Source organism: Pinus tabuliformis, chromosome J, assembly GCF_031772625.1.
Source record: "Pinus tabuliformis cultivar Carrire ecotype Pingquan chromosome J, CPIR1, whole genome shotgun sequence".
In the NCBI taxonomy this organism is placed as follows: Eukaryota; Viridiplantae; Streptophyta; class Pinopsida; order Pinales; family Pinaceae; genus Pinus; species Pinus tabuliformis.
The window spans coordinates 299,903,560-299,931,267 of record NC_142295.1 but is presented as its reverse complement, the minus strand read 5'-3'; the positions used below and the strand labels follow the sequence as shown (position 1 = coordinate 299,931,267).

General features: G+C 36.9%; 1 protein-coding gene across 1 annotated transcript in view; it reads right to left on the bottom strand.

Annotated features, from left to right (window-relative positions):
* The window catches only part of LOC149226940 (uncharacterized), a 73,751-nt gene extending 47,381 nt beyond the window's left edge, over positions 1 to 26,370 (bottom strand). Inside the window, 1 exon segment of the mRNA XM_089380364.1 lies at positions 25,514 to 26,370. Coding sequence (XP_089236490.1) covers positions 25,514 to 26,370 — 857 coding nt within the window.
* Between the last annotated feature and the right edge of the window lie 1,338 nt (positions 26,371 to 27,708).

Sequence of the window (27,708 nt, the reverse complement as noted above, 5' to 3'; positions counted from 1 at the left end):
AAGTGTCCCAAGGATGAAGTGTATTAGGATAATTTCATTACAGGACTTGCAATAGGTAAGACTACAATTACGATAAGGGCATGGAAAAAGAAATTTAGACAAAGGGAGACTATTGTCTAGGCACAACACTATTTTTTCAATGACTTGGTTGGGTTCCAAAGTCACAAAAAATTAAGGCTATCTATGAGGGCATGACAACTAGGGAGTGCCAAGGTGTGCAAGGAATGATAAGAAGTGATAACAAATGCTAGTCATTCCAAGACATACCAAGTGCTAAGGCATGCCAAGAGGTGTCAGGTGTTAGGGTGTGGCGCCAATGCATGCTAGGGAGTGCCAGGGAAACATAAGGGAGGACTAGTTTCAATTGCATGTAAATGAATGAATAAGAGTGTGTGATAGGGAGTGTTAGCAAGTTCTGGATGTGCTAAGGAGGCATTGACAAGGTATGTTAGGTAGAGTCAAGGAAACACAAGGAAGGACTAGTTCCAATTGCATGGAAATGAATGAATAATATGTATGATAGGGAGTGTTAATAAGTTCTAGGTGTGATAAGGAGGCATATCTGGAAAAATTTTGAGAGGGTTTGGAGAAAATTTTGTTTTTTGGTGCATACTTGCAATTTTTTGGCAATTTTTTGTCTAGTAGCATAGTGAGCTCATGCTTTGCCTCTTTCTCAGGGCTCCAAATGATGTAAAATCAGAATTTTTGGAAAGCTTATGAGCTCATCTCAAACCCCATTTACCCAATTTCCTGGTCTGGGGCTCAGGTTTTCATAAATTTTAAAAAAAGAGGCCAAAAATCACCTTTCTACCCCTCTCTTTCCATTTTGTTGTGCACCTAGAGACACCTTGGAAGAATGACCATATCTTAGCCAAAAATTGGTCATTTTGAGTGAAACAACATCTAAACTTTCCCAGATTTCCAGAAAAGGCTTCCGATATGGATTTGGACTTCAAAAAGGCACTCAAAAATGGCCTCCAATAGCTCGTTGTACACCTGGAAATTTATGATATTTTTGTAAAATTTTCACTGTGTATTTTTTTGTAATTCCTAGTTTGACTCTGGTAAACATCAAAAGGGTGAAGTAGATGAATGTGAGGGGTAAAAATAAATGTAAATAATGGGTGGTTAGTATTTATAAGTTTTTTTAATTTAAATTTGACCTCATTTATGAGATAGGTTGGAGTCAAAGTTAATTGTAGAAGTCGTTTTTAACTTCCCTGGACATTAGGGTTTGGTTAGAACACCTCATGGAACATTTCCTAGAGTCATTGATTCAACCCCTAAGAGTGGGGAGAGGTTTTTTTGGTATTTATGTATTAGTTTATCAGTGAAAGAACAGGTTGGATTTCAGAGGAGAGAACTATTGTAGCTTGTACTTGGACATTTTTTGGAAATCAAAGGACACAATTTTCAACTATTATCTAGGAATTCATGTGAAGTAAGTTTGTGATGTTATTTTTTCTCTATTATAGATTTATATGAAATATATCAATCTTCTCTTTCCATTCATCAATTATTCAATGGTTTTCCTTACATTTTATAAACAAAATTCTTTGCATAAAGCTCTGTTTTGATGGAAAAATCATTATGTGTTACTTTATTTCTTGCTTAATGAATTCATGTTTCATGCTCATTAATACCTTTCACTTATTCTAAAAACTACACTACACCAAAAAACCCTAAGATCCATCACAAAAGTAATGCTACCTTTCTCCTTTTTGTATTTTTTGTGTTGACTCATAGGAAAACTATATTCTTATGACTTGAGGGAAATGATACACACTAATTAATTCTTAACAAATTGTGACTATTATAACCACTACGTCCTTGGAAAAATAATAAAAAAGACTCCACAACAATGATATTAAATCATTATCTTTCGACAAAAAATATAATAACAAGTAAATAGCTTCATCAAAAACCCATTGGAATGATCAACGATGACAAACATTTTTTTACCGTCACCAAAATTAACCAAAAAGAGAATTGGTGAGGGTCAATAAAATATCGTCACTAGAAGTGTCACCAAAAAGAGAATTAGTGATGGACCTTTAACGACCCTCACCAAAAGTGTCATCAAAGAGAAAATTAGTGACGGGCCTTTAACGATCGTAACCAAAAGTGTCATTGAAAATGGATTTGGTGACAAACCTTAAAGGACCATCACTATATACACTTAAAACAACAACTTTTTAAGGATCGTCACCATATGCGAGATTAAAGGTCCGTCACAAGCATGAAGCATCATAAAAAACTCATTGGAATGATCAATGATGATGAACATTTATTGACTGTCACCAAAAGTAACCAAAAAGATCATTTGTGATGGTCAATAAAATATCATAACTAGAAGTGTCACTGAAGAGAGAAATAGTGATGGGCATTTAATGGCCCTCACCAAAAGTGTCACTAAAGAGAGAATTAGTGATGAGCCTTTAACGACCCTCACCAAAAGTGTCATTGAAAATGGCTTTGGTGACAAACCTCAAAGGACCATCTCTATATACACTTACACCAATGCTTTTTTAAAGACCGCCACCATATGTCACATTGGTGACAAACCTTAAAGGTCTGTCACAGGCATGACCCTCACCAATGATCTTTTTTCTTGTAGTGGTAGAGCCTTCTCCTCCTCTTGATCTAACATGGAAGGCTCATGGAGTTCCAAATTCTCCACATTCACTACTAAGTAAATGTACATGTATGGGGATAACGAGTCTACAGGCATTATCTCTCACATTTGCCAATGCCTAAAAAGGATAATACTATTGAGGGAAAATTTTTTATGATTCACTAACAACACTTCAAATCTCATGGGGCTAAGTGAGATAATGGGAAATGAGCCCAGTTGCTTAAAGCCCTTATCTAATTCATGATTTGGACCCATCTGATAAGATCATCTCAGCCATAACTGTACAAAACTATGCACTAATTAGCATTGAAATTAATCAAGCCTTCTAACAAGGACAAGAAGTTGCAAAAAAACTAAAACAACCTTTAGGCACAAATAATAAAATAATGAAATCACTCCTTTCTTATCACTCCTTATGAGATTTTTATTGTCAACAAAACAATTTAGCTCATTACGGAGAAAATTAATTGTATGACCATAAACATGACAACTTAAAAGTATAGCATATCTTGCTTCACTTCTCCAAAAAAAATTCCTTTCCTCAGTGGCCTCTTGCTCCTTTTGTAATCCCCTTCAATCAATTACAAGGTAACTACTTTCCTTTTCTTTAATTTTTTTGTTTTTATTTATTTTTTTAGGAGAAAAGGACTTTTGAGGAAACTTTTATACTTTACTTTAAGTAGGTGGGGTCCCACTAGGCTCATTTCCATTTTAATATATCATCTAAAATATCACCTTGTGACTCTCTTAAAAATGAAATATAAATGGTAGCATGATAAAATTTTCAACATGTCAACCATCACTTACCATATCATCCTAATCCATGATCAACCAATATATATTGTATCATAAAATATAATATGAGGATTTATCAACAATTTCAAAATGAAATGTATTACAAAATCCTTGTGTCTCCCTTACGCTCAAAATAACAACATTAAAAAAAATGATACTACTCTCATAAAACATGTCATTATCAAATTCTGAAAAATAGGCGGTCATAAAGTCAAGTAAATGTCATAGTAAAAATATATGTATATGAATTTCTAAACTAGTGACCTTCCTTTTCTCATTACTTTTCTTTTCTACACACAAATGAGGATGCATGTCCAGGAAGGAGATCTCTCTTCTTCCTTCATTTTTAGTTCTAGGTGTGCTAATATGTGATTGCGCTGAAGTGGAATGTGTAGATGAGAAGACAAGAGAGGCAATTGTAGGTTGTTTCTATTTTTCTACATGTTTAGGGGTAATTAGAGGCTCTTGTAACAAATTATGATCAATTTGAGAGACAACAAATGGGATATGTGGGCCCATAACACGTGATGGGATAACATACTTGGAACCAAAGGGCCAATGTGCAATGCCAAAAATTACTGGTTTTATGGGATTTGGTTCCCACACATCATGCCACTGAATTTGTTGTAGTGATGTCGGATGGGGCATAGGAATTTGTTGGGATGTGGTTGAGGAGGAGAGTTATGTGATGCATGAGGATTAGGTAGAGGACCACCTAGATATACATGCCCAGTTTTAGTTAACTCGTTGAACTCATCAGAGATTTCATCGAAGTGAATAGAAAATCTTATTCTCTTATTCTTTCCTTTTTTCCAATACATGCTTGACCTTCTTCTTTGTCCTCTCTTATTCTACATGGAACCCCTACTGAAGAAATGCATCTGTAGCATAGATTAAAAAAATATTATTATGACATCATCTACTTCAATCACATGATAATTAGAAACTAAAACAAATTAAAAAGTGACCTAAATAGTCCTTATCTAGTATAATAATTTAGGCATTTAAAACAAATATGTGATAGATAGAGTGATTAAATATTATGACGGAAATGGGATGAACAAATATCTTTCAAAACTTTCTTCATGGGCTTCATCATGCACGCTTATCAAAATAGGTTGAATCATTGGCAACCACTTATCATTTTGCATATAAAAACTAAACAAAAATTGGGTTCTGTAACTAGGTTGATCTAATGTGCATGAGAAAAATATGGATATGCAACAAACGTAACAAACCCTTGATATTTTTTTATGGTTCATCAATGTACCAGTTTCCAAAATATTTCATTCATGCTTTGATAATGAGTCCAAGGAAAGCATTGAGACAAGATGGAATCATTATCAATGTATGAAATAAATAGAAATGAAAGTTGATCTTATATGAGAAAATAAAATGTGGCTAAGTAGATAGGTTTGAAGGAAACCAATATCACTCTTTGATCATTTTTTTTAACTGTGGGAATGCCTTGGACTCTTCATTTCTCAACATACTATAAAAAGTTAATAAGGAGGCCCATAAATCATATATAACAATGGAAACTAATAGAGTGCAATAGGATGTAGATGTCATTAAAGGGGTGATTGGAAGTATACAAGAATTCACTTAAATATATATTTTGAATAGTGGTTTGTTATACAAACGTTTTCAATGCATTTGAGTTATAATTTTCAAGCCCTGAGTAAGAAAAGTTAATATGAGACCTCCGCTTAATATATTATAGTTTATAACTCATGATACAACTTATAAATTATTCAAGTTAATATAATGGATATGCGAGAAGAGGTGTGACATCATGAATGTGCATAAATAAAATTCATGCACTCAACATTATAGATTTTAGTGCAATGAAATGAATTTGGTGGCATTATGAGTTAGAGTAAATAAATTTTATCGACTCAAGACTTTGGAAACTCGTAGCAAACTCATAGCTTTGCATGTGAAACAATGAATTCAACCTGAGCAAATAAGTGAGACAAATTTTTCCATTACCCACATCAATATATTGGCATGCTACTATTTCATTGAAATTGGAGTATAGATATTAACATTCTAGATTTTATGTAGTGGAGAGGTATCTATTCATAGAAAAAATGGATAGATCACATTTTGGAATTGTGGATTCAACAATAAAATGGCAATGACACAAAAGGATAAAGATCTTGTAACCAACATCATATTCCCCAATATTGAAAGAAATGACCAGAAATGAGTGTGTTATGGCCCTTGTATGGACTTGTCCCAAATATATTTCAAAAAGAGATAACCCATCAACATTACAAGACTATGATTTCAAATCTCTTAAAAAACATTGCATGCATGGTTATTATAAGAATAATGATGTCATATCAAAACATAGGGAAGTGAAATGGAATAGGAATGAGTAATGAGTGAGGGGATTAAGCTAAAAAATGTCACACAAATAGAGATATAATAGGTAAATTACTCAATCTGCTAGTTTTCAAGAAAAATTCTTCTTACAATGAGTTGAAACTATGTATTCTTGGGATACTAAATTCTTATACCATTTTCCAATCATCCCAAAAATATTACTATGCATTTGCTAGCCACTAATTGTCACAGTCCTTCCTTGGCATGTTAGGGTTTGAGTAGAGCTAAGAGAAGAGTTTCAATCATAATTTCAAATGAATGAGGAGGTGGGTTAGAGGCCTACCCTCAAGGATCACCCACCTCAAGACGTGAGGCATGCATCCCAAGGGATGTATTGCGATGCACCTCATCAACCCATATTCAATATCCACTGTATTAACATTACTCACCAACTGAATCATGGATCAATCATATATATATTTCCTAATGTTCCATCCAGAATATTAAATTAAATGCACATCATATGAAATAATTCAAGGTTAATGATATGACACCATCAATTTGTATCATATAGCTCAAACTCTTGCTGTGTCCTACCAATGGAGCATGATAATGATAGGCCACAGTAAATCATATTCAAAAATAATAATATATAACCATATGAAAAGTATTCACCAATTTTGAAGCTAGAACTGCATTATGTGAAAAAGAAAACATTTTTATTACAACCTTCTATGACATATGTCATAAAAAATGAAATGAACCTTGTCACATCAAACCAAGATTTTTCTGTGTACCACCCATAGGGAATATGTTACTTGTGTGAATCTAAAACATCAAGGAGATTGTCAAAACAATTTTTTCACACTTATTTATCGTAGCCTTCTTTTGAAGGAGATAAATAAAGATATCAATATATCAATCAACCTGATTTATTGCCAATAATTGCTTTCTTATTTCAATTCTCTCTCATGGAAGTCATAAATCATAACACATGTAAATAACTAAAATGATTATACAACTATGTCTATCCTGTAAATTTAACATATTTGAGAACTAATACCTCCTTATTTCCTACATGGACCCCACCTACTTAATATTTTTCATTATATCAAATCTTCAAAAGAGCATGAAATTGTGATGGTTTGCACATGGTGTTTAGTAGTGGTGAGTCATTCATGATTCAACACATACCATAGATCCTTGATCTTAATACAAGGACCCTATAATATTTTCTTATTTAGTTGTAACTAAACCTTTTCCCCCACATTGAATGATTTATCTATTCTACGTTGGTCATATCAAGACTTGTACCTTTCCTATGACTTCTTCAGTGTCACATGTACTTATAAATGGATATTCCTAATATTTTCAAAAAACTTCTTTAATTTTAATAATTTTCTTGTGATGTCTTCCTTTTCTCCTTATTGTCCATATACAACATCCAATGGTGAAGGGGGAAAATAAGCAAAGTAAGTTTCAAAAGGGGCTTAGTAGTAGATGTCTGAATTTCACCATTATAAAAGTGTTCAATATAAATCATATTTTCATCCTAGGTCTTAAATGCTTTTGATTGTAAACCCTTAAAAGATCCATAAAATTCTTGTTTACTAATGTCTTCCTATTTATTTGCAGATGGAATGTTGTAGACATCTTCAATTTAATGTCCATGTTTTCCCAAATCGCGATCCAAAAGGCATTGAGAAATTTTCCATCCTCATTTGAGATGATACTCCTTGGAATCCCAAAGTGAACCTAGACCTGTTGAAATAACATCTTCAATGCTTTATTTCGTTTGATGGTATTTTTATAAGGCATCAAAATGCACATTTTGTTGAACTTATCAACTACTACAAATAAATATTCATGTCCCTTCCATGTTTTTGGTAATCCACCCACAAAACCTAATAATATGATTTCTCAAGGTCAAGCGGATATAAATGTGATATCCCTCAGCTTAACGATTTTTTTTTGTAAATACATGGTTATAAGTTTAATTTTGATTTAATGTACTAAATTAGGAGACAGACATATATTTAATTATCAATGATTTTATCGGTAACATCTGATGTATAGTTGTTGTTTATAAAGCTGTATATATGTTTTATTTTATAAATAAAAAAGAAATTGGGAAACTAATAGTTGAAGTACAGATGGATGGAAGAGGAAAAAGGCTGCAATTTGTTTTAGAAATTATTTTATCCATCGACAAGTCCTAGGCATCTAATCTGGGTGATTAGATTTAATTTTGAAATTACCGTATTAGCCAATTCAGTGTTCCCTAGAAGATAGGGAGTTGTCTCTAGAAGTGGGAAACAAGAGATCAATAATGAGAATCTAACTACCTACCACTTGTTGATGAGCTGGAGGTAGTTAATAACCACCCAAAAGTGGTAGATAGATAAAAAAAAATTGATTTTTAGGCTTTTGTCTCATAATACATGAGAGAAGGAGGATTGATAGACTGAAGAGAAGAAAACAAAATGTATACAAAGAAGATAATTGCAGGGCTAATTTCTCGGGGGGGGACCAACATAAGCTATGTCAAGGAAGGGAGGAGCCATGTACTTAACTCTTATTTTTCCAAAAGAGAACTTTCAAGTAAGTGTTTCTAACATTATTTTTAATATGCCATAAATTATCTATTTTTCTATGTTTTAAAGTTAAATCATATTCTCTTCGCAAAAGTGAAATGGAAACAAATGGTTTATTCATTTAATATGAGTATGTGAATTTCCTCTTCGTACACTTTTAATTTTGGTAACCAAATGTTATTTCTGACAATGAAATTCTTATATTCAAATGTTAATTTTGAAGAAATATTAATAGACTTCAATATGAAGACAATTTCTTTGTAGAAGTTATGCCTTGTCTTCATTAATACAAAGCACTGTAATAGAAGTAACAAAAAAAAAATCTTTTACTATAATTAATGGTCGAGTAAATACAATAATTATAAGTGCATTGATGATAGAGATAGTACATATTGGCAGATGGATTAGCAGATGGAGTTCTCCCTAGTTGAGAAGGAGTGTTAAAATTGGCACCTAGGGTCAAACTCCACATGGATCATCTTATTTATGACAACTGATATTTTTCTTGGATTCCTCTCTCCGAGAAGTGTAGGATTTATCTAAATATCATCTGATTCCGACATGTACAAATGAATTTATGAATTTATTTTGATTATGGACAAATTGTCAAGGTCAGCTAGCAAACTTATGTACGCTCAAAAGCCCAAGAGTCACGTCTCTTCATCCTCAACGTTTTCTATAAATACATGATGCCTTAGCCTCATTTAGAAACACTCATCCTCACACATCTCTCTCTCTCCTCAATGATTGGGAATGCATCTTTGGGCAGCTTTCTCTCTCACACGTGCGAAGGAAAGGAGGACGAAATCTCTATTTTGGGCATTGACTACATTGACCAAAATTCTAGGACAGTTTGATCATGTGTCGACTAGCAAAATTGACTTGTTTGACTTTTTTTTGGGTGAGGCATATCATTTTGGGTAGGCCATATTTCTAGGCATAGAAATCGAGGCCAAACGTTTACTTTGACCAACATTGACTGTAGCTAGTGCTGACCGCAGGTTGGTTGTTTGACCAAATTTGACTTGGTTGATTTTAGGTTGTTTTGAGGATTGATTCATATTTCTGTTTAGAGGCCAAAGTTTACTGAAGTTGACCAATTTGTTGAGGGTCAAATATGCCTTGTTGACCAATGTTGACTTTTGTGGTTAGGGCTATTTTATTGCTATTATAAATTATCATATTTGTAAATTGTACTATCTCTCTATACTAAACTATTGAAGACTATAAGGAGAATTGATCAAGGGTTTCCCCACATTGGGGTTTGTCCCTGGCTGGTGCCACATCATGTGTCCTCTTGTCTTGGTTTTTCTTCTACTATTTTATGTTTATATTCTACCTACATTTTACTATCATGTTGATGTGATTGCTAATCTGAATATTGACATTGGGATGATCCAGGTGTATATGGCCACCCGCCAATTCCACTTGGACCCCCACCATTGTTTCTTTCAGTTTTCCAGTTTCCTTATTTATAGTACAATTTACTATGTTTGGCAGTTTTTTGGGTCCTGAACTTTCGGAGCCATTTTGAGGCCCTAAATGATGTTTTTTGGGAAAACTTCGAGTAGCATGGGTCCGTGGACCGATGTTGCTCATTTGAAAGTTGTAGTCCTCGCATAGATATTTCTAATGAGGTATTGTGCTCATCAAACAGAGATCATATGCTAAATTTATGACCGTAGGAAGTTGATGTACCAATTTACCCAAAACGAGGCCCATAGTTTGGCGTTTCATCTCCTAGGGTTAGGGTTTTGGATGTTTAGGGTTTTCCTTTATTTCTCAACAATCAATGGGCCTTCGAGTCTCATTGTAAGACAATTCAGGGGCATGTAGCCGCCACATCTCTCCTCAGAGATAAGCTACCATTGCCTGAGCTAGTTTATTTCCATTTCTGTTTGTAAGCATATTTCAGTATTTTACATTAATGAAATGAAGTATTATTTCTTTTGTATCTCTGTATTTATGGTTATCTTTGTAAATTTTTGCGTTCTTGTTTAAATCTGGATCGGTGGTATCAAAGCGGTTTGATCTTTCTCTATTTTTCTTTGCATGTCCCCAACGAGGTCAGGATATAAGGAGTTAGGGCTTGAACTAGTCAAACCTTTGCAAGACCAGCCTTGCAAATCCCGACAGCCTCCCATGGTGGATGAAAAGAAATACAAGGGGGTAGGACATCCTATCAAAATCTTGCTTGAAGAGGCCCTCGAGCAACAAAGGGACACAATGATGGACAACTTTTCCTAGATCCTTCAGCGGCTACCCAGGGGCGACACATCTACTTCCAGCAACTACTCTGGAAGAGCCACACCCTTTAAGGTACATGTAATTTTGACATTCCCATATTTGAGGGTTTGATAGATGTAGACGCTATAGATAAATGGTTAAATCTGCTAGAAGGGTATTTTACTGTTCATGATTTTTCTAGTGGGAAAAAGTTTACTTTCGCTCTTCTCAAAGCCTCCCCCCATGTCAAGGACTAGTAGGAAACCTACTACGAGCAGAAAGATGAAAGTATGACCTCACTGTTTTTAGCCACATCCACTTGGAATTCATTCCAAAATTCCATCGAAGAACAATACTGCCCTGTCAAAAGCTATGAGGATAAATACATAAAGTGGACCATGCTGCGGCAAGGAAGGGACCAAGATGTGTCAAAGTTTACCAATATTTTTCATACCCTTCACACAAAGTTGGGTTTCAAGGATTCTAAGCTGCATTTGGTACTCAAGTAAGGTGGCTTCCTACATAGGTACATCCAGGATGAGATGGAGTTCTTGGACATCTCCTCGCTCAACATGGCATACAGATACGCTATCAAGATTAAGTAGAAGTTTAAACAGAATAAGTGAGACTTAGGACCTGCAAATCTGAAGCAAGGGAAAGGCGCCCCAAAATCGTTGAACAAAGGACAAAGCCAAGGTGAGGTGGCCCAAGACAACCTGCCAAAGCCGCAAGCAAATAACAACACCGCGAAGCCAGAGAAGGACACAAGAAAGTGGTGTGAGTTCCATAAGAGCTCCAATCACAACACAAGTGAGTGTCGGGCCAAGCAGTCACTGGTGGTCAAGCTAAAGTCTTCGGAATCAAATGCATGTTCAGACTCTGATTCAAAACCCAATAAGGGGAATGAAAATGTGAAGCAGATTATCGATGCAGGTCCCAACGCCATCATTGCCACCACGAAGATCCAGAAGGAGGAACCTGAAGATCCAAAGGAGGAGGAGTGTCTCTTCCACTCCGAGATGTGGGTAAAGGGCTCCATGCTATAGTTCATTATCGACAGCAGGAGCCAAAAGAACCTCATTTTAGTAGAGGTCATGAAGCGGATGGGCATACCAACCACTACACATCCACAATTGTACACCATCGCGTGGCTTCACCAAGGATGAGATCTTCACATGAGCCAGTAGTGTTGCCTTCCATACAACATCAAGCCCTTCACGGATGAGGTATTATGTGATGTTGCTCCCCTTGATGTTTGTGATGTATTATTAGGCCAACCATACTTTTGGAAGTGACATGTTGTATATGAGTCAAGGCCTCGTGCTGTTATTGTTACTTTTGGAAATAAGTTGTACAGGATACTAGAGGTAGCAACACCTACCGCAATCTCTTTGGTTATTGTAAAAAAATGCAGTCATCTCATTTCCAAAACCGGGAAATTTGTTTTCCTGATGATACGTCCTCAAGGAAAGAAGAAGATAGTGGCCACGACCTTTAGACAGGGCCCCTCTACATGAAAACTATAGATGGACAAGGTCATGTAGGAGTACGAGGACATATTCAGCTCCCCTGTAGGGGTTCCTTTGCACTGTCAGGTCAAGCACTCCATCGATCTGACCCCAGGTGCATCGCTGCCAAATGGACCAATCTATCAGTGCTCCATTCTGGAGAATGATGAAATCAAGAGGCACATTTAGGAGCTATTGAAGAAAGGTCACATCCGACCAAGTACATCACCCTGTGGGAGCCTGATCGTGTTAGTACAGAAGAAAGATGGGACTTGGAGACTTTGTGTTGACTATCGAGCGCTAAACAAGATCACTGTCCGGAATAGGTACTCGATCCCATGGATTGATGACCTTCTGGACCAACTGAAGTGGGGGAAATATTTCAGCAAGATCGATTTGAAGTCAGGATATCACTAGGTACCAATCGAACCCTCTGTTGTGTGGAAGACTGCCTTCAAAGCCAGGGAGGGTCTTTTCGAATGGTTGGTTATGCCTTTCGGGTTGACGAATGCTCCTGCAACCTTCATGAGGCTAATGGATGACATTTTGCGATCATTCACCAACTCATTTGTAGTGGTATACTTGGATGACATCCTAATCTTTAGTCAGAGTTGGGAAGAACACCTCCACCACATCCGATAGATTCTCCAAACACTGCGACAACACAAGTTATGTGCCAAGTTGGAGAAATGCACTTTTGGCATGACCCAGATTCAGTATCTTGGATACATTATTGATGAAAAGGGGGTGCATGTGGATCCAGCCAAGATCCTAGTCATTTGAGATTGGCCATCTCCAACCACTCTGACAGAGCTCCTCATCTTTTTGGTTCTTTCCAACTTCTACCACAGGTTCGTGTTGGGATTTTCTCATATCACTTGGCCCTTGAGTCAAGTCACTAAGGGAGGAGCGAAAGATAAATTCTTTTGGTCTGAATCTAAAATCTAAAAAAAAGGCATTCACAAAGTTGAAACATCACCTCTACTCGGCACCAGTGCTCACATTACCAGAGTTGAAACAACCGTTTGAGATCAAGACATATGCCTTTGACTATGGTATTAGGGTAGTCCTTACTCAACGCAGGCATCCAATGGCATATCACAGTGAAACACTTTTAGACACAGTCTGGAAGTATCCCACTTATGATAAAGAGATGTCTTCCATTGTTCACGCCTGTCGACAATGGAAGCATTACATTTTTGGGAAGGAAACAATCATCTACACATACCACCAGCCCCTGCAGTTCATAGAGATGCAAGGGAAGTTATAGAATGATTTTCATCAGAAGTGGTCCACATACCTACAATAGTTCCATTTGAATATCAAGTATAAGAAGGGCAACACCATTAATGTTTCAAGTTACCTCAGTAGACCACCAATTATGGTTTTAACCACCGTGCTCAACTCTTTTGAACATGAGACTTCTAATTGGCCAATTCTCTACAAAAGCGACCCAGAATTCGGCAACACATACCAGACACTCTTGGAGGGTCAGCATGTTCTAGATTTTCATCTCCAGGATGACTTGTTATGCCACCTAGGTCACCTTTGTGTTCCTTCAAGTGAGCGTGCTAAGATGATTTGGGAAGCACACTATATTCGGGCTGCTAGGCATTTTGGGGTCGAGAAAATGGTGGTAGTACTCCAGAATTATTTCTATTGGCTGAATCTTCGACAGGATGTCAAGAAGTACATCAGAACTTGCATTGCCTATGCTATTACCAAATAAACCATCAAGAAGCAAGGCCTCTATACTCCACTACCTACCCCTAGTGGACCTTGGGAATACATCTCCATGGATTACATGTCGGGCGTTCCTTCTACTAAGCATGGAAATGATTGTGTTTTTTTGGTCGTCGACAGGTACTCAAAAATGGCCATTATGGCAGCTTGCAAGAAGAATATCACACTAGAAGCCACTACTAAACTCTTCTTTGAATAAGTGTGGGTACACTTTGGGATCCCACAATCTATCATCTCATATTGAGACAGCAGGTTCCTCAGTACATTTTGGTTCAGTATCTGGTCAATACTGGACACCAAACTCACTAAGTCCACAACCTTCCATCACCAAATTGATCACCAAACAAAGGTTGTCAAAATGATTATCGTATACATTCTATGCATGTACAACTCAAAGCATCCACACACATGGGATTTGAGTCTCCCCTATGTTCAACACAACTATAACCGAGATCTCCACAGCTCAATTGGCCGCAACCCTTTTCAAGTCGGCTTGGGATTCTAGCCACTATGTACCATTGATGTGGCCATGCCATTTGCATTTACTCAGGCAAATTCAGCTCGTGTCTAGTCCAAAACAAATAAGGCAAACAACTTCATTGAGCACATCCAACATATCCGCCAGCAGGTCCACAACATTCTGGAGAAATCAAATGCCAAGTACAAGCAACGACATGATCAATAGAGGGTGCCACATAAGCTTCAAGTGGGAAACAAAGTCTAGTTTCATTTACAAAAGTAACGCCTTACTGAAGCCTATCGAAAACTAAAACCACTCCTATATGATCCTTACACCATTACCAAGGCTATGGGAGATAATTCATTTGAGCTCAACATTCCCCCATTCCTTGGCTTGCACCCAGTGTTCAATGTGGACCACCTTCGGCCATACTTTCCACCATTACTAGACACATCCGACATTGCAGAACAGCTCACACCAATAGAGTTAAATCCATATTGCATGGAATACACTACAGCTGATCGGATCATGGACATGTAAATCAAGCACACTTGTGAGTAGAAGATCCAACTGTATCAAGTTGTCAAAGTAGGCCAACTCCTTCATGAGGGAAAGTGGCTCACCAGGGACCAAGTTCAACAGAAGTTTCCTCATCTCATGGAGGAACTCAATGCAATTGGGACGATTTCTTCCTAAGGGGGGAGGAATGATCCAGGTGGATATTGGTGGCCACCCACCAATTCCACTTAGACCCCCACCATTGTTTCTTTTAGTTTTTCAATTTTCATATTTGTTGCACAATTTACTACTTTTGGCAGTTTTTTGGATCCTGAACTTCCGGAGCTTTTTTGAGGCCTTAAACGACGTTTTTTGGGAAAGTTGCGAGCAACACAGGTCCATCGACTGATGTTGCTTATCCCAAAGTTTTATTCCTCAAATATATCTTTCTAACGAGGTATTGTGTGCTTCAAATGAAGATGGTATGCCAAAGTTACGACCCCGGAAGTTGATGTAGTAATTCACCCAAAACGGGGCCCATAATTTGGCGTTTCATCTCCTCGGGTTAGGGTTTTGGATGTTTAGGGTTTTTCATTGTTTCTCAACGATAAATACGCCTTTGAACCTCATTGTAAGATATTGTAAAGGCATGTAGCCGCCACATCTCGCCTTAGAGATAAGCTACCATCACCCGAGCTAATTTATTTCCATTTCAGTTTGTAAGCATATTTCAGTATTTTACATTAATGAAATGAAGTATTATTTTTGTTGTATCTCTCTATTTACGGTTATCTCTATAATTTGTTGCATTCTTTTTTAAATCTAGATCATAGGATAATAAAGAAATTGAAGTAAAATTGCTCTAAAGCATATAACATACCATTGTTGCCTAAAATTAACAGTATCTCTATCCCTAGATTTTCATGTATAATGGTTATGGTTCAACCACACAAAACCCTTGGCTTCAACAACATTTGGTTGTGGGTCATCCACAAACCCATAACTCATCTTCAACAAAAGTTTCTTTGTTGGGAACCTCAGGAAATGGGATAATTTCTTCTTGTGGGAGGGGGCGCGGGGGTGGTGGCGGGTGTGTGGGGGGATGTTCCAAATTGAAAGTCGCATCCATCCATGGTATTTTATCTCATCCACCCATGGAATTTATTCATAGTATCCACCCATGGTATTGTAACTCATAAGACTATAAATTTGGGTCTCACTTTGTAAAAATGAGAGATTTTCCACCACAAGTTAGCTTTTACGGTTATTCTTCATTTTAATAAAAAAAATATTTGTGGTTTTGTCTACTGTTTGTTCTCTGCTTCTTCCGACATTTCAATTTTTTATATGTTGTGGGTCTTCCCAAGCTCCAGATCACCATTATCCACACATTGTGTAATTAGGGGGGATTTTAAAGGATCATCCCATATCCACATTGTTACAATTCAAACACTTTGTATGTTCACCATTCACCTTGCACACACCATCAGACCAGAGTCTAAATTCATTTAGAATTTGTGCAAAGGGTATACTCTTTTACAATCTTTGTACTTAGTTTATTTTGAATTTACATTTTGGCAGACCCTAAGCAAAGCAAAATATCTTTAAAAATAAACCTTAACTTGAACCATTTAAACTCCCCATAGGGGTCACACAATAATTTAATAGTTTAGGTTATGACCATGGGAGTAGGCATCCCATAAGTCACAGTGGTTGTTTTTCTTTCAAAACATAGAATTTTTCCTTTTAGGGAACTTTCAAATCCTACATAATACAGTTCCAAAACCATTGATGAAAAAAAACCATGAAGGGGCAAGGCCTAGAAATCATATTATCATGAGCCTCCTTGTTGTCTCCTAAAACTAAGTAGGGGCCCTGGGTTTGGAGTTGAAAACCTAAAGCTGAGATTCTCTCATCCCCATTAGATGTAGGTAGCTTAGTCCCCAAATTTTAGGACATCTTTCCCTATATGTGGCAGGTGCAAGAGCACTTTCACTTGGAGTAAATTTCGAACAGGCTAAAGGAAGTGTCACCAGAAATTTTAGGATGTGACCCCAATACTCCTCGTTATGACCCTCTTCCATACCTTGGTTTTCTGGTTGTTGGAAATGTCGTTAGTACTTATGGGACGTGGCCCTAATACCCTTGTAAAAGCATTCGTAAGGCACAATTGTTGATTAAGAGGAAGGACACTAGGACTTTTAGGATTTTTTATCATACGCAAAAAACTTACAAACCTATTTGTTGATTGTTTATTAAAGGGAAAAAAAAATATTTGCCTTATGTATGTGATTCATTTGGTATGTTAAAAAATCCCCCTCACAGTATCTTCACATAGAATTTCTAGGGCACCATAGGTGACTCTAGGGTTTCCCATCACTCTAGGTGCCTACAAGACCTCCCACTCTTTCTAGGAGGAGTTATTGGTGTTATAGCACCATTTGCCACCCTGGTAGATTTGATGCTCTGAATCATGGCCTTGGGCAATCCTTTCCCTTCATGCTTGTTCCTTTTACTAAAAAACATTATTTTAAATTCCACACATGGGTTCATCTATACCCAACCAACATACACACGTGTGTTCACCTATACCCAACCTACATAAACACGTGGATTCACCTATACCCAAACCACGTATATAATTTGAAATATTGAAATATATAAAATCCCCCAATTTTTTGCGTGGGGTTTACGGGTTACATCGAAAGCCCACCTATAGGAGCTCATGGATTAAATGTGTCCCAACTGAAACAACTATTTTGAGGTGGTATAAATACACCTCATGAAGGCCTAAAGGGGAAGGAGGATAGGATATTGATATTATATCCAATTGGTCCCTGATCAAGTCTAATTTATCCTTGTGCCTCTTGCACTCCCAGGTATCGGAAACCCTTGTTTCCTCATAGAGAAGTTCATCTCCTTTATATGACATCTATGTGTATGAATTTGAAAGAGGATTGTTGAGGCTTGGGATGGACAGATCTAGAGGAAGGTTTCTCTTGGAGCCATGGTCAAATCAAGTTGTATTCTTCCATATTTCTTTGTAGACATTAATAAATAAGCTTTGTCTTATTCCTGATGTTATGATCTTTATGCTTTTATTCATGTTATGATCCAATTATGTATGATTTCATGTTTTATATGCATATGCATATATGATCTAACATTCATATCTTGAACATGCTTCCAACTACTGCTAGTATATATGATTTTCTGGAACGAGTTGTAGGTTTTGAAGAATTAGAGGAAGCAGAGGGTTTGAACCCTATGGGAACATTTTCAAACTTAAGACCTATGGGTACTCTCTCTTCATCCCACTTTAGTAGTTTAAGCATTAGGACTGCTTGTTTGCTTGCTTCTTGTTGGTGTATGCCCTTCGATCTGTTGGGGTTTTCAACCCAGAACCTAGGGTGTTTTATCTTGTAACAAAATCAGTGACTCCACTAGGAAATAAATTTTTGTATTTCTTTGTTTGGGTTGTTTCTCTCTTGATCTGGGACTTCTTGTTTGTTTTCTTGATCTTTCCAGTACCTTTGACTTGATTGCAATCTGGGAAAAAAGTTTGATCTTTTGGATCAGGCCTAAAATTTTTGTTTTTCTTTGCTACCTTTTTTATATGCAGTTTTTACTTCACACAGTCACGTAAACATGCACTTTTGTCCAAAGAAACATGCGTATATGTGTGTTTTCTTGAGTACATTCATGTATACATGCAAGTTTGTCACTACACAATCACATATGTTTGGTTTTGAATGAATTCTTCAAATCTTGAGTCCAGTAAATGGTTTTTCCTGACTCTTATTGCTTCTGTTTATTCATTGATTGTTTGGGAGAGTCTTGCTTCTTACAGATTTTCAGTTTCCTATCTCCCTTTGTGGAAAAAACTAGTCAACCTATGGTTTTCTTTTTGGTGAAGAGTTATTTTTTTTGTTTCGTTTCAAGGCTTCTTAGTGAAGTTCTTGGTTGTTTTGAGCTTTTGGAACAGGGAATTGGTCTCAATTCACTTATAACCCGGCCTTTACATTGCTTTGCCTTGCTTTCTTAGAAGCTGACATATTTGGTTTTTTCTTGGTTTTTGAGAAAGTCCTTCTTGCAATCTTGAAAAGTTTTTCCTGGTCTTCTTGAAATATTTCTTGTTTGTTGCAGTTTGTATGTGTTGTTCAGATCAATTTGTTTTAGTTTGCAGCCTCTTTTCACTTTAAGTCTTATCATGTTAATGATTCCTATTGCTTGTGAAATTTGAGGTTCTTTATGCTCGAATTTGATCTTGAAGTCTTTAGTAGTTTTGTTTTCTCCATAACTCTTTGTGCCCTTAAAAAGAAAAAAGATAAAAAAATCTTTTTGTTGCCTTTATTTTTTGTCTTCTTATCATTTTTGAGAAAGTGTGAAGTCTTCTAATTAGGTTTAATTTGCAAGATTTTGGGGAAACAATTTCATTGAATTTGTTCCTCTCTTTTTTCAAGTTTTGGCCTCTTTATCTCTTTGAGAAACACATTAGCTTGATTTAAGAGAAATCCATGGAATCTTGCATTAAGCATTTTTAGTTTGCATTAGGATAGATGCACTATAAGCATTTTTAGTTTGCATTAGGATAGATGCACTATAAGAATTTTTAGCCTTTTTGTAGATTTTGAGTGTGTGACTGTGCGTTTTGAAAAAGAAAAGAAATTTTTGCTTTCTTAGTTTGTTTGTAGAACCCTTTGGAGAAATCTCTTTCACTAGAAAAAAAGAGTTGCATATGCATGTAGCTAGGTTTTCTATTAATTTCTTCTTGTGTCAAATAGCATCATAAGTTGTACTTCCATTTTACCATTGACTTAAGAATAGCCATTAAAATCAAGCGCTAAAATTAAAATTAACTGGAATTTTTTTATTTGCCATAATTACATCAACTAGTCTAGGTCATTTAGGGCCTTAGAAAAGGTGTGTGGAGAGTTAACTCTCGAAGGCCACTCTAAATTTAAACACAGAAGTTGATTAAAAGAGTGAAATCTAGTGTCGTTAATTTGTTTGGGAAATCTCTTCTCTTCGAGGAGTTAAGCATGAGGGTGAGTGAAAGCAGGGAAGAGAGGTACTCACTCTCTTACCTATCAGATCCTGACCAAACACTGTTCGACCCAGCTTCTGATATGAACTGGTGGCTTTAGTTTCCATTCATATGGACCACATAGGTGACTGTGGGGGGAATACCTATCGTACCTAAGGTAGATATTATATCACTCTCATTAGTACTTCTGGAGGGTGCCCTTGTGAAGCTAGGGTACTTGCAACGACAAAGGCTTTTGTCTGGAGGTCAACATAATTTCTTATGTGACCTTCGCTAGTATGTTTGGGTTGTAATTATCCCAAACTATCTTCAGAAGGTCCTTTACTTCACTTTCTTGTATTTTGGTGTCCGGTCCTCATCATGTGGAGCATAAATACTTGGAAGTTACTTGATTGGTTGCATCTTTAGGGACTTTATAGTGGAGTGTTATTTTCTCTTTGTATTTAGTTGGCTTTAGATGCATTTGTCTTGTCACTTTTGGACCTTATATTCTAAGTGACTAACTAACCACTCCACTGGTCTTGGAAGGCTTTTGATCTTTCTTTTGAAAGTTGTGGAGTTTCCTCCTTAAGGGAAAAGGTTTAATTGTGCATCTCTCTTCCTTGGAAAGTCATTTGTATAATCCCGTAAGGGAAGGATCTACGTGTAAGTTGGGTATGGCCTATATTCTTGGGGAGTCCAGCCAAGGAGCCCTTCAAAAATGGGATCCTTGTGCTTTTCCTTTCTTTGGAAATGTTGGTACCCCCTTTATGGCAACTTTGAATATTCCTATATTGAATGTTGGACTACCAGTTTGGTTGTGGTCCACTCTGAATATTCCAAATGTTCTTGAAGCTTCTCAGATGAATGGTTTATTTCAAGGGCATCAAATGGGTGTTAATTGTTCATATTCTTAAAAAGATAAATATAGGATTACTCTTTCTCCTCCATATTGTAATAAGAGATCTAAAAAGAAGAGAAAGAGGAAGAAGAAGAATAAGAATAGTTCTATCCATGAATCATCATCAAACCCTGCAATTCATGTTGGAGATGAGACTTCAACCACTGAAAGTCACACTAGGGGCATAATTCTAGTCACTGCAAGTCACACTAGCAATGGGTCACCTACCTATATGAGTCATATTTCTGTTGACTCACCTACTTCTGTGAGTAGGACTGGGGGCATAAGTCTAGTCACTGCAAGTCATACTAGAAATGGGTCACCTACCTTTGTGAGTGATATTTTTGTTGACTCACCTTCTTCTATGAGTAGGACTAGGGGCACAAGTCCTATCTCTCTTGGGAAAGAGTCACTATCCTCTGTGAGTCATGTTAGGGACTCTCCACCAACCACTGTTAGTCATGTTGGCGGACTGGATGTTGATCAGAAACCTAGGTGTAGAAGATTTAAACCAAATTTCCCTTGTAATCTATGTAGGGGAGACCATCTTACTCTTTTTTTTCCTAGTATTTCATTGGTACAAAGGTTATGGTATGAGTCTGATGGTTCTTCTAATCCTGAATCTGTTATGGTTTCTCAGCAGTCTAATCAACCATTGATTGATGAAGTGGTCAAGAAAATGCAATATTTGGCTTATTCCACTCTTATTTTGGGGGGTGAAGTGCCTAACAACATAGTCTTCTTGATTTCTAGTACAGAGTGTTTTGATCTAGGGGGCATTCCAGTCTCTTCGAGTGTACCCCCTCCAAGTTCTAGGAGTGTCTCCTTTGATTTGGATAATCTTGTCGAGCCTCATCTTCCTTCTGCTGGACCTTTCCAAATAAGGGTTAGAGTTAATTCCACAAACTTATATCGATGTATGGTGGATGAAGGATCCTCTTCACGTATTATATCCTCGTTGATTTGGAAAGATTTGGGTTCTCCAAAGTTGTTGGCAGCTGATAGTCAATAGTTAGCCTATGATAGAAGACCTGGTGAATATATGGGTGTCCTTCCTCAATTGCATATTAATTTAGGTGGGAAGACTATCTTAATTGATATGATGGTGGTTGATTTCCCTTTAGAATTTAATATGCTACCTGGGCATGATTTTGTCTATGATATGAATGTTGTGATGTCTTCACTCTTTCGAGTGATGTATTTTCCTCATAACGGAAATATTTTCACTATTGATCAGCATAGAAAATTTTAGGGGCGAAAGTTCACCCTTTGGCGAAATTAAGGGGTTTTAAATTTTTAGTGGGCGAATATTTTGTATCATAGTACATTTTTACAAATCACCTCAAATAACCCACCTTATTTTAAGGGAGAGGGTAAGAAAGGTAAATTTAGCCCTTGAAATTAGGAGTTACAACCTTCCATTCGCCCTAATTTTCAAGAATAGGTTTTATTTAAGTGAATCCTATGGGCCAAATACCATATTTATAAAAGAGGTATGGTAAATTAATAAAAATATAAATAAATGAGAGCTATGGTAAATAAATAAAATATTTTTTATATTTACTCCATAAGTCACCTTATATATATGCAAGGGTGTAAACAAATAAAAATATAAGTAAAGTGGAGGTATGGTAAATAAATAAAACGTCTTTTTATACTTACTCAAAAGGTATGGTAAATAAATAAAAATATAAATAAAGTAGACGTATGGTAAATAAATAAAACCTCTTTTGATATTTAGTCCATAACCCTCATTCTATTTATGAAGACTCAAAAAATAGGTTTTATTTAAGTGAATCCTATGGGCCAAATACCATATTTGTAAAGGAAGTATGGTAAATTAATAAAAATATAAATAAACAAGAGGTATGGTAAACAAATAATTTTTTTTTTTATATTTACTCCATAAGTCACCTTATATTTACGAACACTCAAAAAATGTTTTATATTTAGGTGAAACCTATGGGAAAAATACTATGGGACAAATACCATGGGCTAGATTATTATTAATACCATGCAAAAAAACATTATTAACCCTAATATTAGTATTAATAAAAATAAAAGCGGCACATGGTATTGACCCATGCTATTCACCTAGAATGTAGCCTCTTTAAATGGGAGAATTAAACCAACATAGATCCATATTTACTCTGGATCTACTAACCCCCGAGAGGTATCAAATATCGTGATATGCAAACTAGCATAGAGTGAAAAAATATTTGATCCCTCTTAGGGCTTGGTGGATCAAGATAAAAATGGATGTTGTAATTTAATGTATGTTAAACATTTTATCTTGGTTAAAATAAAAAATAAAATAAAAATCAACTATTAATTTTTATAAATTACTAATAGTAATTTTTAAGCTCCAGGATTATGATAACCCATGGTATTGACCCATGGTAATACCATGGTATTCATGTGAGCATAGACTATTTAAAGTGGAAATTCTATCATCTTAGATCCATCTTAATTCTGGGTCTACCAAGTGCTCAGAGGGATAAATAGATTTCATCCCCCTAAGAGTGGTATATGTGGAGTTAAGATGGATATAGGTCGGCTTTTATGATAATGAAGATATTAAATAGACTTAGGAAATTATATTGTAAAAACATCTTAAGGCGAATGGTTAAAGCATAGACATTGGACAAGTATATTTGTATACTTCTGTTTTAAACTGAAACAAATCCAGGGCTAAAAAGAATGGATTGATTGCACTATTCATCCTTCTATAACTTTCCAACATATTTATCCTTCTATAACTTTCCAACATAGGCTGGAGTAAACAGATCATAATTTGGGTAATTTTTCTAACTACAAACAGGAACATAGTTGTGTATTGGCAAGGTGGTTATGAGGTCCCTACAAGTGATGAATTTTAATTTTTCTTGGTTTTATATATAGTATTGGGTTTTTTCTCATGCTTTCTGTGAATGACATGAGTGAATTTTATCCTACACCCACTAGGTTATCGATATGTAATTATGGTAATTTTGATTTCAAAATATATTTTAGAGAAATGAAATGATTTCATTAGTGTATTCAATAAACACAATATTCTAATGGAATTATGCATTTGTGGTTTACCTATACAAATTCCATGGAGAAGTATTAGTGGTGTGATATCAATTGTCCTTAAGTAGAGGCTTTAGTTTTACTCTGTTCTGGAAGCAAATACTTTCTTCCAACATTTTTGAGTTCCATGAAAAATTTGAAAGTCCTAATAGTATTCAATTATGGGTTCAAGAGAGACATAGTATTTAATTATGGGTTAAAGAGATCCACACTGAATGATCTACCGGCCTTATCTTCACTTAGTTTAAGACTATTCAATTGGAGAGGCTACATGTGCCCCCACTTCAAGACCATAGTAAAGTCATGTAGAACTTAGAGAAGCTATCTTTAAGCTTTTAGTAAAGATTGGAAAAATGTCTGGGTTAATAACACCCAGTCGAGAATTAAGCTTCCAATAATGCTAGATTTTAACTTGGAGCACTTTAGTGATTTGGAGGAGATGCCCCCTCATATTTTTGACACATCTTTAGTTATGAATTGGACTATTACTAATTGTCATTTCCTTCGAAAGTTACTTGATGACTTGGGGAACCTCAACTCTTTAAGAATGTTTTTTTTTTATCGATAAAGACTAAATCTATTAAGAAAAATATAGTACAATTAGGAGAAGCAAGAGACCGGCATACCGGAAATGATGGATCCATCAACCTCGGTCCCGGTAGAAAGATACAATCTCAGAGCTACCTCAGATAATTTGAGAGCAAAAACTGACTAACTGACTTTTACCCCACAGGGTCAGAAACTAAAACACAGTGTTTTTTCCATTTTTTTTGTTGACTTTCATCCAGCCATCCTGGGGAGAATGAGCTAGAACAACTTGAAGACTAGAATTCTCTATCTTCGGGAACTCCTTTTCTGATTCAGAGGAGGAAGTCTCATGGGCCCGTTTCTGGGAGATTGTTGTGACATGGGTGTGCCCCTTAGTATCTGTGGGCGTAACCATCGGCTGAGGCGCCTGGTCCGGTTCTGAATCGTTTTCCTCATCCTCCATACTTGGGGAGCTAGATCTCCCAGCTGGCGGCGGTGGACAGGGAGCCCAACGCTTGGGTTTGGATTTTGCGAAGATGCCCTTTTTCGTTCTTGCTGTTAGCGATGGGCAGGAGTTCTGCAGGTGCTCTGTTAGGTGACAATGGCGGCATCAGAAGGCAGTGTTTTCGTAATCTATAAACTGGTTCCAAACAGAGTCATTGATCTTGAGATTAATTTGCTCTGGCAATCCCTTGCTTAAATCTAGCTCCACACATTCTCTAGCATATGTATAGAGACCTTGTTGTTCCCCCTTGTAATCTCCCATTAAAAAGCAACCCAGGGTGTTGCCTATTTGCCTGTATACTTCTGTGCGCCACAGGTGTATTGGGAGATTTGGAAGTCTGATCCATACAGGTGCTTTAGTGAAGACTGCAGAAGCTGGGTCAAAGTCTGGGAACCATGGAGTTAAGAAGAGACCTGCTGAACCCATGAACCAAGGGCCTTCTTCTAAGGCCTTTTCATAGTGCTCGGGGTTATCGAACAGCACTATAAAATATCCCTTTGCACAGAAGTGAACCTTGCAACGGTCAGTCCAGTTGTCATTGATCCAGTCATAAAGATCCGTTGAGCGTGGCCAGAGCCCATTGAATCTGCGGATGATGGCCCTTTCAGCAAATTTTTGGGTGTTGTCTGCAAGGTCAGAGTAAGAGATCTCAACAGAGGGAACCTCCTCCAATTTGTCAACCAAGAAAGGCTTGGGTTTGGGAGGCTCCGGGGTTGCGGGTATCTCAGAGCGGGCTGCAGCTTTGTAGGAGTATGGAGGAGCAGAAGACGATTGCCCTGCAGCTCCACCTCTCAGGCGAAAGGAAAACACTAAAGAACTGTTGTTTTTTATGCTGTAAAATGAGAGAGGAAGAGGATCTTCGAGCTGTTTACCTTGGAAAATAAGTCTCTGTAGGGCTGAGGGGATCCCAAGTCTGTGCTCCATATTTGCTTTGAGGTTCTGCACCAGATCTGTAGGGTTTACCCATTGCAGAATGGTCTTGCCCAAGATCTGTGCTATTTGAACCTGAAAGGGGGCAGAGGAATTATCAGAATATTTCTGGAGCAGCACAGGGCCAGAATCTTTTGAGTCTCCCAGCTCTTGACGCGAAGGCGGCAGCAGGAGAGAGGAGATCTTCTGCCTGAGGTTTCTTTGGCTCCAACTTGGATCTGCAGCGAAGGGAAGGGTGACCGATCTTTGGAGAGGCCCCTGATCAATGGAGGGGCCAGAGCTGCCATGGTTATGCGCTCCTGAGCTCAACGCCTGGAAGTTCGCCTCTTCCTTCGGCTCAACCTGCGCTTGGGTCTTCAACTCGGGTTCACACCTCCAATAGATCCTGAATCGAGCCCTCCTTTCAGCAGCAAGTCCAAGCATAGGCCAGGCAGCGACCGAGGACAGGGAGGCGACAGCGGCTGCATCTTCGCAGTTGGGTTTCGGCTCCGTAACTCTGCTCAATGCCTGTTTTGGCTCCGGCCTTCTTATCTGGAGTAGATCTTCCCCTTCAGCGGCGGAGATCCAAGGCCAAACAGAGGCCGAGGGTGCTGCGGCGGCGGCTGTTGTAGGGTTCATCTCTCGCAGCCCTTGCGCGTCTCCTTTTTTCTCTATCAATCAACTCTTTAAGAATGTTAAGGAAGGAAAGAAAGTACATTATGCTAAGCTCTCTTATGCTTTTCAAGTTTTTCTTAGATATATACAATGTTTTAGGGAGGAAAGTACATTCTGTTAATGAAAATTTGTCTTGATAGAAAGGCACAATTTCAAATTCTAATGCTTTCAAAAAACATTGTATAACTGTAATGTTTCTAAAAGGAAAGCATATTTTTTCAATTTAAGTATCATGATCCCATATTCCAACTTATTTTTCAGTAACCCATTAGGCTTTGTAGCTTTGAATAAATCCATGTCTTTTGATAAGATCCTCTTCTAAATTAGAAAATAGTTTCCTTTTGGCAATAACCACATACAATGTCTTGATTTTGTTATTTAGAAAATAGAGGTTTTGAAACAAGCCTGTGCCATACAAGGACTTGATTCATTGATTATGTATCAATTATGGCTCTTGATGTAACAATGTCTTGATTTTGTTGCTTGAAAATAGAGGTTATGCTTTACTATTTCACATAATTTCTTACAATCTTTCCATAAGTATTGATTTGTAATCTCAGTCACTGAGGGATGACAGTAATGACAAAGGTAATATTCCATGGTTTGAAGTTCCCCGCTTAATAAATATTTAAAGATATCACCACACTTTAACTGTTAGTTAAAGGAATTGTATTTGATTTGTAAACAATTCATTGCTTGATTTATAGATTTTTATTTTTTCCCTTTTTTATTTTTTTCTCAAATTTGGTATGAGATATCTTCCAAGCTTTGGATTCCATAGTTTCCCCACCATAGATGCGAGGTTCAGATGCTATCATTAAATATTCTTGGAACGTTACAACTTTTCCAGTAAGTGTGCTTTGAAACATTGTTCTTGCTTTTTCATGGTGTTAATGCAAATAAGCACTGCAACTAGTGCCATTATTTAGATGAAGTGTCGAAATCTAGGTGGCCTTGTAATGATGGAGTGATTGTTTTTAGCTACTAAGGCCATCTGCATTTTTATCTCTTATGTTTTCCTGAGATATTCAAATTTAGAATAAGAATTGATGTGTCATTTCCACTGTAGATTGCAGTCGGTTTCTTGAACATAATATATAGTAGATTATCCTTTACTAATCAACTGTGGATGTGATCCCTGACAGGAAAGGAAATTCAAGGTGACTTTGATTTCACATTGGTTAGTCAAAACATCCACACAGGAAAGGAGATTGAAAGTGACACTGATTTCACACTAATTTGTCAAAATGGAGGCAAGAGCAAAGGAAACGTTGTATTCAACAATGCTCTTAATTTCATATG